The sequence below is a fragment of the Cavia porcellus genome, unplaced genomic scaffold (genome assembly GCF_034190915.1).
Source record: "Cavia porcellus strain 051 isolate PalLab524CR breed Dunkin Hartley unplaced genomic scaffold, mCavPor4.1 scaffold_15, whole genome shotgun sequence".
In the NCBI taxonomy this organism is placed as follows: Eukaryota; Metazoa; Chordata; class Mammalia; order Rodentia; family Caviidae; genus Cavia; species Cavia porcellus.
This window is the reverse complement of record NW_026947498.1, coordinates 47,267,743-47,281,713: the sequence shown is the minus strand read 5'-3', so window position 1 is coordinate 47,281,713 and position 13,971 is coordinate 47,267,743. Positions and strand designations below refer to the sequence as shown.

General features: G+C 33.4%; 1 protein-coding gene across 2 annotated transcripts in view; it reads right to left on the bottom strand.

Moving 5' to 3' along the window:
* The window catches only part of Adgrg7 (adhesion G protein-coupled receptor G7), a 77,983-nt gene that overhangs the window by 48,230 nt on the left and 15,782 nt on the right, over window positions 1-13,971 (bottom strand). For both annotated transcript variants that reach the window (XM_063224839.1, XM_063224838.1), the window contains 3 exons: window positions 5,106-5,218; window positions 2,747-2,896; window positions 1,526-1,626 (listed from right to left, as the gene is read on the bottom strand). In XM_063224839.1, the coding sequence (XP_063080909.1) occupies window positions 1,526-1,626; window positions 2,747-2,896; window positions 5,106-5,218 (364 nt within the window). The remainder of the gene's footprint in view (window positions 1-1,525; window positions 1,627-2,746; window positions 2,897-5,105; window positions 5,219-13,971) is intronic.

Below are 13,971 nucleotides of genomic sequence, written 5' to 3'. Positions count from 1 at the left end.
CTGTACCTATTCAGTACAGATGCAGTTTTTTCTACATTGAAAATGACCCAGAGCCAGGTGTGGTGGTACACACCTGTAATCTCAACACTTGAGAGGCTGAGGCTGGAGGATTGTTGTGGGTTTGAGAACAAGACCGCTCTTTATAGTGAGTTCAATGCTAGTCTAAACTACACAGTGAGATCCCACCTCACAAAAAATCCAGATAGCTTCCATGAAATATATTGATGAAACTATATAAATTCTAATACCATATGTCAGAATTATAATATTCTAAATGTTCTATTTCATGATTTTTTTACTCCAAGGGCTCAACACTGAAGAGATATGGGATGTAATCCTTACAGAACTGAAAAAATATGAACTTGAGTTTCTCCTAAGGAAATAGCAGATATACACACAATGATTACTAACGAGAATGTTGATATTTATAACATTAAAAGGCTTGAAACAATCTAAATGTTCATTGTTAGGTAGCTTATTCATATAATGTAGTAATCTAAAATTAAGAGTTATATGTATAGATATTTACAAAGATTTTACAAATATTTATGTGCAAATGGTAGTTATAAATCAGTATAGTATAAAATTATATATATATGCATATATAAAGAGAGGGTAGTGGAGAATATCAGGAATATATATACTACAGGTGAACAAAGGAGATAAGTTTTAAAAATTTGCTCACCAATGTATTTTCTTGTTTTGCCACATTGATTATATAATGCACAAAACATTATAAAATACAGTAAATCTAAATTAGCTCTCCTTCCCTCTTCCCCCTGCAAACAACCTACGTGAGTTTTAGTATAAATATGTAACCAAGTAATCTAGAACATAGGAGTCAAGAAGAGAAAAATCTGAATTTATCTGGGCGAGGTGGCTCACACCTGTATCCCAGCACTTGGGAGGCTGAGGTGGGAGGATCATTGGGAGTTCAAGACTAGCCTGGGCTACAAAGTGAGCTCTAGGCCAGCCTGAACTGCATAGCGAGACCCCATCTCAAAAAAGACAAAAAGAAAAAAGAAAAGAAAAGAAAATCTGAATTGTATTAATTTTGATTTTCCATGTATCCTTGAGAAGTCGAGAGAAGGCTTCATTGAAATATATCAGAGTTTTGGGAAGAGAGCTGAGGTAAGACTGTGGGCTGGCAGTGTATCCTCAAAAGGTGACTGTTCTCTCAAGTTCTGGGTATTGAGAACAGAATTGAAGGAGTTCCTGCTGTGCATGGTTGTCCATTGGTCATACCTAACTAAGGCTAAAGAAAATAAGTTATAAACTAAATCATCTCATTTATTGTTTGTCTCTTTTTTCAGCCACGGGCACCCCTGGGACCGGAAGGTAACATATAGCATTCTCTATAGTAATAAGATCAAGAGGAAAGCTAAGTATTCTGTCAGAATTCCAGAGGAGTCATTCAGTTACTGTATTTGTGATGGAAATAGACACTTACTTCTGTTAATGTTTTAACCTAAAATAGTAAAAAGGACTTTGTCAAATTTTCTTTCCAAATTAAAATTGTACTTACATTGCAAAAGTGTCACTGTTATTAGTAGCAGCAGCTGTTTGAAAAACATTTTCACTGGCATCCAGAAGTTGGCTCAATGTTGTTACAGCAGTTTTTTTCGCCTGCCAAGGAGAAGTCACAAAAAACATACACCATACATTATCATCACCATCAACTTGAATTACTATAGTAGCAAAATACTTCATTGGCGTGATAATCCAGAAGTAAAGATTTTGCAAAACTAAGTTTTAAATTTTGACTTATCAAAGAAGACAAAAGAGAATCAAGACAAGGAAAAGTAAAAATAAAAATTAAAGTAACAAATTAGGAGGCTTAAGACTCAAATTTGACCTTGTTACAAATTATTTCACAGAACTCCATCCCACCCCTAAGAACACAAAAGCAAATTCTTAAATACAAATGCAGAAACAAAATAAGGACAATTCTGGGCTCTGATAGTTAAATAATACTCAAAATAACTCATTTGTTATAGAGCTATTTAATTTAGTAAAATTATTTGTGTTTCTTTGCACAAACTTAGAATTGAGTCATAGAAATGATTTCTTGGCATTTGATTATTATTTAATTGTCTGTCTTTACTGGTTAACCTTGCTATAAATTCTACATTGGGTAGTCAATATCCTTTTCTTTAAATTCCATTTTTATTGACTTGTGACTTCAATTCTACCTGCTTTTCAAAGACCCTATGATAATATAGAACTTTTTATAATAAGATGTTTGAAAGAAATAGAAGGAAATATGCTAATATTCAGTGGTCCTACACAGGGCTATTATGTGTTGATAGGGTACAGCCCTGCTTGGCCTATGATATAACATAAACTAGACTTAATGTTTCCAGAAAATCAGGACCAAAATTCAAATAAGCTTAACACAGCAGAATCACAGTTTTAAGTAGCTTGTTCTACAGTGAGTTCTTTGAAGTGCTATTTACTTGAAATTGAATAGGGTTATGGAGATCAAATACAGGCAGCATAAATGTTAATAAAATGAGAAAATTCTTCATTTCAGGACTGTCCATAAGATGTAACATAATAATGATCACTGTGAATTCCCAAAGAGTACTTGGACAAGGAGATCTTGTTCTTAACTTTGATTATCTCTTGGAAAGAATCTTCTTCAAAAAAGAATCTTAAGCAATCTAAGCCATTAAAAAAAGCGTAAGAGAAAAGAACTTGACTGTGACTTTGTATCTCTTAAGCATTTTAGAGTCTTGAATTTTACCTCTGCATCAGCATTTCTGGATTCATTGAAGATCTGTCCAACTACGTTAGTAGCAGAAATGATATTCTCAGGAGTTAACTTACTGGCATCAGATGTTAAAATCTGGGCTTCAGTAGAAATATTCTTAGAGTCTATTGCAATATTGTCTATCTGTTTAAAAAGTAAAAGACAATTCTAGTATTGTAAAATTATGTCTCAGTAATTTGCGAGCAAGTACAGATATATAAGCTTAAATTTATTTGAGCCTTAACCTCTCGAACATAACATCCACCAAGTTTTTCATGTTTGATTTTTTTCTCCTTGTGTAAAGGACATAGTACATGAAGGCCAGTGGTTTTCTCAGCCTTTACTGTCCTCCTGGACTAATTAACTAAACTGAGCTGCCTTAGCAATATCAGAGCTACACAAAGTAGGAACAAAGACTAGTGCTTATTCATTGACTGTTACAAAATCCATAGGGAGATAAGCACAGACTGTGATAGCAAGTGATCAGAAACTTATTTAGCAATTTTATGCTGCTGATAATAAAACCATTAATAAGTAATTATAAAATTGTAAAATACCTTTTCTGCATCTTTTATTTCATTATATTTTACAAAATTACTGGTCTGCAATAGGTTGAAACTTTTCTAAACATAGTTTTCCATCACAGAAAGTTTGGGGACAACCTTTCCAGATACCAATTCGCTCTGAGACACTGTGTTATGAGTTCAAAATATGCTAGTATGCACGAGACACTAGTGGGTATTAGTGTAGAGGTTAAATTTTTCACTAGACAGCAGCATCATTTAAAAATTCAAATCAATGTCACAGAAGAATCAGAAACAATATTCAATTAGTAGACAAAAACAACTATTTCAGTCAGTAGCTAGTCCCTGCTATATTCAGAATTGTCATTCTTTTTCCAAATCTGTGACATGATTGGTCACTACCTGCACATCTCTATTCCCTTCCCTATCCTACTCTCATCCATCTTTGTCAGTGCAGTACAGTGTGGATTTTAAAATAAAGACTGTCTCCATCACCTTTTGGGATGTCCTTACTGGACAAAACATTTCACCTCTCTGAGCCATATTTTCCTCATCTATAAAATAGGTATACCAATACTTATCTATAGTGTTGTAGTAATTATGATTTTTAAAAATTATTTGGCTCAGTACAAGCACTCCATAACTTACATGGTTCATTTTAAGTTATTGACATTACAAATGGTATGAAGTCAATATTTACTCTGCAGGCATACACTAAGTTTTGAATTTAGATATTTTCTCGGGCTAGCGTTATGCTATGTTTTGCTCTCTTGTGATGCTAGGCAACAACAGCAAATCACAGTTCTGAGTCAGTCACACAGTAGAAAGGATAAAATATTTTTAACACTATAGTATGCTGTGTTGGTAAACCATGATGCTAAATTAAGTGCACTTTCAATTTAAAATATTTTCATTTTAGAGTGAGTTCATTGTGTTATGACCCTATTATAAAATCAGAAGCACATATATTTGGGTCTCAGTGAATCCTCATCAACTAACGAGCGTTATTACCTGTAATGTGGTAATAATAACCAACTCACAAAAAGCTTGATAGAGTTGAATGAGACCAATCAGAATGGTGTACACCTGCAATCACAGGACTTAGGACCCTGAGGCAGGAGAATAGCCATGAGCTTGAGTCCAGCCTTGGCTACCTAGTGAGTACAAGATCAACTCAAACTTAGTGAGACTGCCTCAAAAAAAAAAAAACAATAAAAATAAAATGAAATATATGTAACATGCCTAAAACGTAAGTCCTACATCAAGGTGCATTTCCTCTTTCTTCCTTTGCTCGGCCTTGGAGTTGCTCTTATATTTGTGTGCAGTTGCCTTCATCTTTATTCCAAATAATGCAATATTCGTGAAAAAAACTAGTCAGATTTATTTCACTGGTCCATGATTGCAGTCTGGGACTAGTATAAGTTTAGGAATTTCCTAGCTCAAAAGGTTTTTGGTCAGTTATTTTCCTATTCATTTTGATCCAATGGACCATCAAATGCCTTTCTTCAAATATCAGGGATCTATTTCAATCAAAACTTCACTAGTCTACAAAGATAAAGTGATTTAAAAATGTGCTATCGATTATCATTTGCTGAAATTTGCTGAACCAACATATTTAATTGTCCTTTTTTACAAACAGATTTTAAGCAACTAACGTGGTTTTACTTACTAGTTTTCTAATTTCTGATTTGATACTTTTAAGAGCATTCAGGGATCTGAAAAATTTATTAGTATTTACCATGTATCTGAATAATTTGTCAAGTATCTGAAGATTTTGTTGAGAGACATAATTTTTTCCAGCAACCCATCAGATGAGTCACATGACATACCTGCTGTTCCAGGGTTGCCAGATTTTGATTGCAATTTCCTATTGTCGCATTTTCTAGTTGCATCTCTCCGTAGAGAGAGAGATTGCACAGCCTGATTGCTATTGGATTTCCAGCTTTAATAAAAAAAAATAGACATGGTCTGCAAGGATGATCACCATAACTACAGAATCTGTCCCCATCGTGTATCCTAATGTGGTTCTGCTGTTCCTCCCATTGGTTGGAGGATTATTCTCCCACTTTCTGAATAAGACTGGCCTCTAACTTGTTTTGGCCAACAGAATTTGGTACACATGTGTTATTTCCAGAGCACAAGATCAAAGAAGCTTGAAGTATGCTGTTCTGAGACTGTTAAGTAAGGAACAGTTACTGTTAAGTATAACCTACTTTAAGAGAGGTCGTGTGGAGAAGAATTGAGGTGCTGCAGCCAAAACTCAGCATTCACGCCCTGCACATGTGAGTGAGGTTATTCTGGACCTTCCACCAGGGTGTACCTGTCACAGAAAATCTAAAGAACCATGAAGAATCTAAATCATGGCTATTTTAAATCAGTAAGTTCGGGATAGTTTAAATCACAGCAATGGAAAAGTGAATACATCACTGCAATAGTATGTCAGACAGATACTGCTTGTCTTGATGGTTAAATCTAGAACTTAAATTATTAGTTTGCTATTTCCTGAAATGGTTTCTTTAAGGTAGATTTACTTTTCAAAAGTTAGTGACAAAAAATGACTTTGAGTTTTTGTCAATAAAATGACAAAGAAGGGTAGAAAGGAGCAGAGGGGAATGGGGAAAAAAGAAGAATCAACTCTTGAAAGTCAGAGTTCTACTGCCTTTCAGAACTTATCAGATATTTCATTGATTCTCAGCAAATGTTTCTTTAATCTTTTAGTTTGTGTCCTAAGATTATTACCTGAACCTTGCTACCTCACTGTTTAGCTAATATTTAAGTAGCTGCTATAAATAAAATCATAATTACAGGAGAAAATGGATAGATGGTGACTTTTTCCTTAAAATCAGATTTGAGCAGCTGCTTCTTGGGGCAACAACCAGAACAATTGAAATTGTAGACTGCTTCAATAACATTTCAACAAATTTCCCACAAAGACATCTTTTCAGGAAATAGCAAACACTGCAGGTAGAAGGTTGAAGTCATATATGATGTAAATAAATTTTAAGTGGCCATATATCAAATGCATATTTTCCTCAATATTATTGGCAGTTATAAAATACTCAAAAATCAATAGAAAGAATATGTAACAATTTTAAATATATATATACACCAAAAGTAGCTGTACCTGATTTTATAAAACAAACACTAATAGACATAAAGGAATATATAGGTTCCACAATAATAACAGTGGGTAACTTTAATGCTACACTCTCACTAATAAATAGCAAAACAAACAAGTTAATTAAAATATACAGCTTATCAAATGGATTTAACAGAGCCAACAACTACAGAATATACACACTTGTCAGCATCTAATGGAATGTTCTCTAAATTAGATTATATTTTGGTCCTTCAAGCAAGTCTTAATGACTAAAAAAGATAACTTCTTGCACATTATTCAGCCATAATTTAGTAATGAAATTAGAAACTAGTAAGAGCAACTATGGAAAATACTTAAACAAATGGTGATTGGACAATTCACTTTCAGTGATCAGTGGGTCACTAAAGATATTGAGAGGCAAATAAATTCCTAGAATCAAAAGAAAATAAAAATAAACATACCAGAATCTCTAGAATACAGAAAAGGCAGTTCTGGGAGGCAAGTTTATAGCTGTAAGTGTCTACATTTTAAAAATCAGCAAGATCTTATATAACTTAATGATGCATCTCGATCTTACAGGAGCTAAAATGTATTAACTATAACTGAAATTAATGAGACAGATATTAGGAGAATAGTATACAAGACTGATGCAACAGAATTAGTTTGTTGGAAGGATAAATAAGATTGATAAACCTGTAGCCAAACTAAGCAAAAGAAAGTGAAAACCCAAATCAATACAATTAGAAATAAAAAGTGACATGTTACGACAGACACCACTAAAATCCAAAAGATAGTTAGGGACTATTTTTAAAACCTGCATTCTGGTAAATTGGAGGATCTAGAAGTAGATACATTACTAGATATTTGACTTACCACAATTAAACCAAGAGAATATAAATATAGAATAACAATCAATGAAACTAGAGCAATTATAAAAAAAGTTCCTCAACAAAGAAAAGACAAGTACCAGATGAACTCATTGTTAATTTCCACTGGTACTTTAGATAAGATCTAATATTAATGCTCCTCCAACTATTTCATGGAATAGAAAGGGAAAAAATGAGTACATGCAAAAATTTGTAATAAAATACATACCAAATTCAGCAACACATGAAAAGGATCTCGTACCATGATCAAGTTGGTTTCATTTTGTGATTCAATAATGGTCCAACATATACAAATAAATAAATGTAGCACACCAGATAAATAGAAGCAAGGAAAAAAGACACACGATCATCTTAATTGATGCAGAAAATGCCTTCAACAAAATTTGACATCCCTTAATGATAAAATACATGAAAAAACAACTAGGTATTAAAAGACCATACCTCAGTATAGTAAAGGGTATATACCAAAAACCTACAGCCACCATCACTTTGAATTGTAGGAAATGAAAATCATTTCCTCTAAAATTAGGAAGGTTGGAAGGATGTCCAGTTTCATTTCATCTACTCAATATTATACTTGAAATTTTAGCAATGTCAATTAAGCAAGAGAAAACAATAAAAGGGTTGCAAATGAAAAACAAAAAAAGTTAAATTATTATTTGCAGACGCTATGATTCGATACTTAGAAAACCCTAAAAGGTCTAACAGGTTTTTAGAATGGATGAGTCAAGCAAAGTAGCAGAATGTAACATCAAAACTTACAAAGTAATTTCTATGCACCAATAATGCACAAGCTAGGAAAGAAGTCAGGAAGACAACTATTCACAATAGCTTTAAAAAATACATGGGGATGAATCTAGGTAAGAAAATGAAAGACCTCTACAGTGAACATTTCAGAGCACTGAGGAAAAGCTTGAAAGAACACCACAGTTGGAAAGATCTCCCATTTTCATGAATTGCAGAGTTCATATTGCTAAAATGGCCATATTCCCAAAAACAATCCATAGTTTCAATGCAATCTCCACCTAAATATCAATGACATTCTTCACACAATTAGAAAAAACAATCCTAGAATTCATACAGAAATACAAAAAGACCCAGAAGACCCAAAAAATTCTAAGCAAAAAAGAGCAAGACTGGAAGTATCAAAATGCATGCTCTTAAATTATGCAATAAAGCCATAGTAACAAGACAGCATGGTGGTACTGTCACAAAATAGACATGTAGGCTAATGGACTAGAATGGATACAGGGAAAAAAAGAACCAAAACCCATACAACCACAACTATCTGAAACTGCACAAAGGAGTAAAATATATATATATCAGAGAAGACTGCCCCTTTAACAAATATTGTTGAGAAAACTAAATTTCTACATATAAAAGACTGAAACTGGATCCATATTTCTGCTCCTTACTATGATGTATTAAAAATGGATCAAAGATCTACCTAGATCTTGAAACTACCAAACTACTTGAAACTTTGAAACTGCTAGAAAAGAACATAGAGGAAACACCTAAAGCCATAGGTCCAAACACAGACTTTCTGAATATGGTTCCAATAGTACAATCATAGCAATGCTCAACAAATAGTACTACATCAAATTTAAGAGATTCTGTATAGTGGATAAATAAAATGCTGTATTTACATACAATGGAGTACTGCTCTGACATAATGAACTCTAAACCTGAGTCATTTGTAGGTAAATGGATGCACCTTGAGACCATAATATAGTAAAATAAACTGGACACATAAGCTTAAATATTGCGTAGAGAAACTCAAATATAAATGAAGAGTAAAATAAACTATAGATAATAGGGAGTAGGAAATCTTTTTTTTCAAATGGGAAGTGGAGCAAAAGATGGAGAGAGTGGGGAGAGAGGAAATAAGATGGAAAGAAAATTGAAGGGAAAATGAAAATAAAGCTTTGGCAACTGGTTAGGGACCGAGAGTTGAAAGAAGTAAGGACGAATTTAAGGAGTAGGGGGCAAAAAAGAATTTAAATGTATTATGTAAAACTCCCCACAATAAATGTAATAATTATGTACTGCAAACGTGTTCTATTTTCCTTTTTTTTTTTTTTTTTTTTTTTTTTTTTGTACCAGAGATAGAACTCACAACCTCACGCTTGCCAGACAGGTGCTTATGCCACTAACTAACTCCCTATCCCTTATAAGGTAAATAGCATCCTTTTTGGTACTGGAAATTGAACTCAGGACCTTGTGCTTGCCAGACAGGCACTTACACAACTGGGCTAATTCTTGGCCCTACATGTTCTAATAATTATGAAGAAGTTTCTGTACTATTTTTAGTACAAGTGAAGAGAGTTAATAGACATCCTACATAATAGGAGAAAAATCTTTTCCAGCTACTTTGTCAATAAGGAATTAATAACTAGAAGAAAACTTGAAGAATTGAATTTCCCCAAATGAAAAAACTCAATAGATAAGTGGGAAAATGAATTTAATGGACATATTTTTAAAGAACTATAAATGGCCAATAGGTATAAGAAAGAATGTTCAACATCTTTAGTCAGAGAAATACAAACCAAAACTACATTGAGATTCTATCTTACCCCAGTTAAAATGGCTATTGTTAAGAATACATAAAACAGACGAGATCGGGCGTGTTCAGGGTGGTATGGCCATAGACAAAAAACAGGTGGTGGAATGGAAGAACAGAAAAAAAGGGGAGAATTGTTTGATGGAGAAAACAGAGAAAGCATAGAATACGTGAAGCAGGTTCAAAGGGACTACCAAGATACTAAGAAGTCTATAGAAGACTGGCATAACAGCTTGAAAGAAACTAAGGACAGACTATCTGAACTGGAGGGCAGACTTGTAATATGGGAGAATGAAATGAAAAACTTCTTAAAAATAACAAAGAAACAAACAGCAATAATACAAAGACAAGAAGATGATAAGAGGATCCATAACTTAAGGATTAAGAACATAAAAGAAGAAGTAGGGACACAAACAAGTGAACTACAAAAGCTACTCACAGAAATAATCCAGGAGAATTTTCCTAATTTAGCAAAAGGTAAAGATACTCAGATGTATGAAGCATACAGGACCCCAGCCACCTACAACCCAAACAGAGCAACACCCAGGCATATAATAATAAAAATTCCAGAAATTCAATACAAGAACAGAATATTAAAAGCTGTAAGAGACAAGAAACAGACCACTTACAAGGGAACACCCATCAGAATTACAGCAGATTTCTCTGCACAAACCATCAAATCACGAAGAGCATGGGGGGAAATAATTCAAGCATTGAAAGATAATAATCTCCATCCAAGATTGAGATATCCTGCACAACTGTCCCTGGAAATTGATGGAAAAACAAGGTGCTTCCAGGATAAAGAGGAACTGGGGGAATTTGCAACCACCAATTCAACTCTACAGAGAGTATTGCAGGATATTCTAAAAAAAGAAAAATACAAAGAATCCAGAAATAATGGCAGAGAGGCCACAACGAATGGAGCAGAGAACAAAATGAAGAAGACAAACTGACAGCTACGGACAGAAAAAGAGCTTAACAGAAATGAGGCAGAGAAGATTGGATGATAGGAACAGCTATTTTGGAGAAAATGACATCTTAATAGGTAATACAGATTTAGTATCATCTTGTTTTGAAGTCTCATCTAGCTTTTGTCCTTCTGTCTCCAATGGTCTAAATAGGCTGTATCTTATTGGATTTTATTATGTACGATAGTATAAGCAAAAACCTGTTAAAGACAAGGAGATTATACAGAAACCATTGTTCATTTTGTTAGTCAATTCTAAATACTCTGTAATGCTGTCATTCTCTCGAATGGTTTTACATTGTTTTGATATACTTAATGCTACAGTATACGAAGTTGTACTCAAGGATTTCAAAGAAAGAAACAATATGGTAACTACTTTTAGGTTAGGATTATCTGGTGGTGAAACACTATTCTGCTTAAATGGTTATGTTTTGATCTGCGCTGTTTCGTTGTTATGCCCTCTTTTATCTCAATCTCCACTCCATTATTTACTTTTTTATCTTTATCCTTTTAATTAAAGGAAAAAAAATAGCAGAATATATTATAGTAACCCACTTTGACTTTTCATTACCTTGATTTAAAGCCCTGTATTTCTCTCACCATCTGGTTTTTAACTGATGTTCCCCTATTCTGTTTTGCTGGATAGTATCAGGTTCGAAAGTTTAGGCATCAGCTGTGAAGATAATGAGATTCATTATGACGCCCATTCTTGTTGACTTTTATCTACTTTTGAAGACCTACAATGTCTCCAATGTTTTGGTTTTGTCGGTTTTATTCTTTACTGTTTTGTTCAATTGTATTTTAACTAATGATACAGGCAATTCTATTAGAGATAGCGGGAGGCATTATGGTAACCATTGTTGATCACCTTGTATTATGTTTTTACATTATCTATTATGTCCACCCTTTTGACTTGACCGATTCTGTTCTGTTATGTCACATTTGGTTTTACTCTCTTCCAAAAAAGTAATAAGAACCGTGGGAGCAATGAAACCCAAAATGTGTAATAGTCATGGTACAAAAGAGAGGAAAAGAAAGTGCTCCAAACTATATAACTGCAGGTATATTTAGTGTATAAGATAGAAAATGATATCACAGAGTTTTATTGGATCAATGAACAGAACTGTTTGCAGTATCATTGATGGAATGTCCACTTTACAAGCTTTAATTTTGTGACTTGAACAATTATTTCTAAGATGACAATATGTAATCCATTAACTAGTGATTTCCTACTGTTCATTTTTTTCTGTAAATCTGTATAACTTCTACCCTTTCCCTGCTTTTTTTTTTCTTTTCTCCTTAAATAAAATTAAAAAAAAAAAAAAGAATACATAAAACAATGCTGTCCAGGATGTGGGGGAAAAGGAACTCTTCTACAGTGCAATGGGAATGCAAAATAATAGAGTCAATAGGAAAAATCAGTATGAAGTTTCCTCAAGAAACTGAAAATAGAGCTAATTCTTCATCCAGATATACTGCCAAAGAATTAAAGTTAATATTCTATAAGGTACCTTCATATCCATGTTTATCACAGCACAATTAAAATAGCCAACATATGGATCCAGCCTCAGGGTCCACCAACAGATAAATAAAAAAAGAAAGTGTAGTACATCTACACAACAGAGTAGTATTCTGTCATACAGATGAATGAAATTATGTCTAGTTGTTCAGTTCCACTCAGGAAAATGAGTGGAACTAGACAACATCACATTACGCAAAATAAGTCAGATTCAGAAAGATGAGTATTACATCTCTTCCTAATATGTGGAAACTAAATGAGGTGACATGAAATCAGAAGAGATACTATTAGTATACAAGAAGAAGGGAATAAAGGGACCCAGAAGGATGGAGTAGGGGAAGTGAGTGGAGGGTAATTATAACCAAAATATTTTTTGTGCATTGAAGAAAGAAATCATTGAAAAGTGTTGTAACTATTTGCTGTACAATACTGCATAGTTAGGAGCAATGCTTATTATAGAATTAAGAGCAAATCTGTCAGCAGTTGAAATGTATATCATTGAAATAATATTATAGACTCAATCTGAAATTCAAAGACAAATGTAATAATGTATTTTCCTAATCATTACTCAGGACAGAAAATGAAACAGCCAAATAAAAGATGGTTAAAACCCTCTCCCAAAAGTAATATATATTAATCATGGACCTACTGGTAGTTTTTCTCCTCCTAATCATGGCACACAACTATGACTTATAAATTGTGTCTGTTTCATAAACCATTATGAAATATTTAAGACACACAAAGCATAAAATTAAAGTAATATTTATCCATAAGCACACATTATGTATAATAACAAAGTGCCAATGTAATTGAGTCCTCACTTTTACTTTCTAAACTCGTAACAAGAGGCTGGAAAAATGGATACCACTTGGATAATCATGATATATGTGGGCAAAAACAATTTGGATTCTGGAATTGGAATGCAGATCTACACAATCACTTAGAATAAATAAGGTAAAGAATCATAAAGGAAAGAAAAACGTGTAATTTAGTTAGTGTTTAAAAGAATAAAATATCTAAATAAAATGTAAATTCTCAAAGTCAGTAATGACAGGAGATTTAGCAAATGTTTTTGTAAATAATCTAGACCAACTCTATTCCTGAGGTATCCAGTTCTGTGGGAAAAATCAGTGCAAACAAGGAATGGGTAGAAAATTATTTGCTCTCTTACTCTTGGAACATCTCTTTGTAAAGTAAGGTTGCTGTGTTCACAAAAGATACAATGAAGCTAAAGAATGTTCTGAGACGGATAACTAAAATCATGGCGGGCTATTAGTTACAAAAACACTCAGTTGAGCATATCTATCTGGAAAAATGTAATCTGAAAGTGGATATGGATGGTTTGAGCCTATAACCTAGAATACAAATTATATATCAAACAGCAAATGTTAATCTTTTTAAATTCTAGGAGACTGAGTAAACTGGAAAAACAAGACAAGAGGAAATCACAAACAATTGATCCATGTTAAGGTTTTAGAAAATTTAGAATTATATGAGGTATCGCCAATAAACTTTGAACAGTGAAGTCATAAAAGGGATGCAGACCTTTCCACAAAACTTTCTTTGATACTTCTTTCCAGGGATCCAATGTTAGTTGGAGGGGGTGACAGTTATGATTTAGCATAACCACTCTTAGCCTATGGGCAGGAGATATTTTTGAAA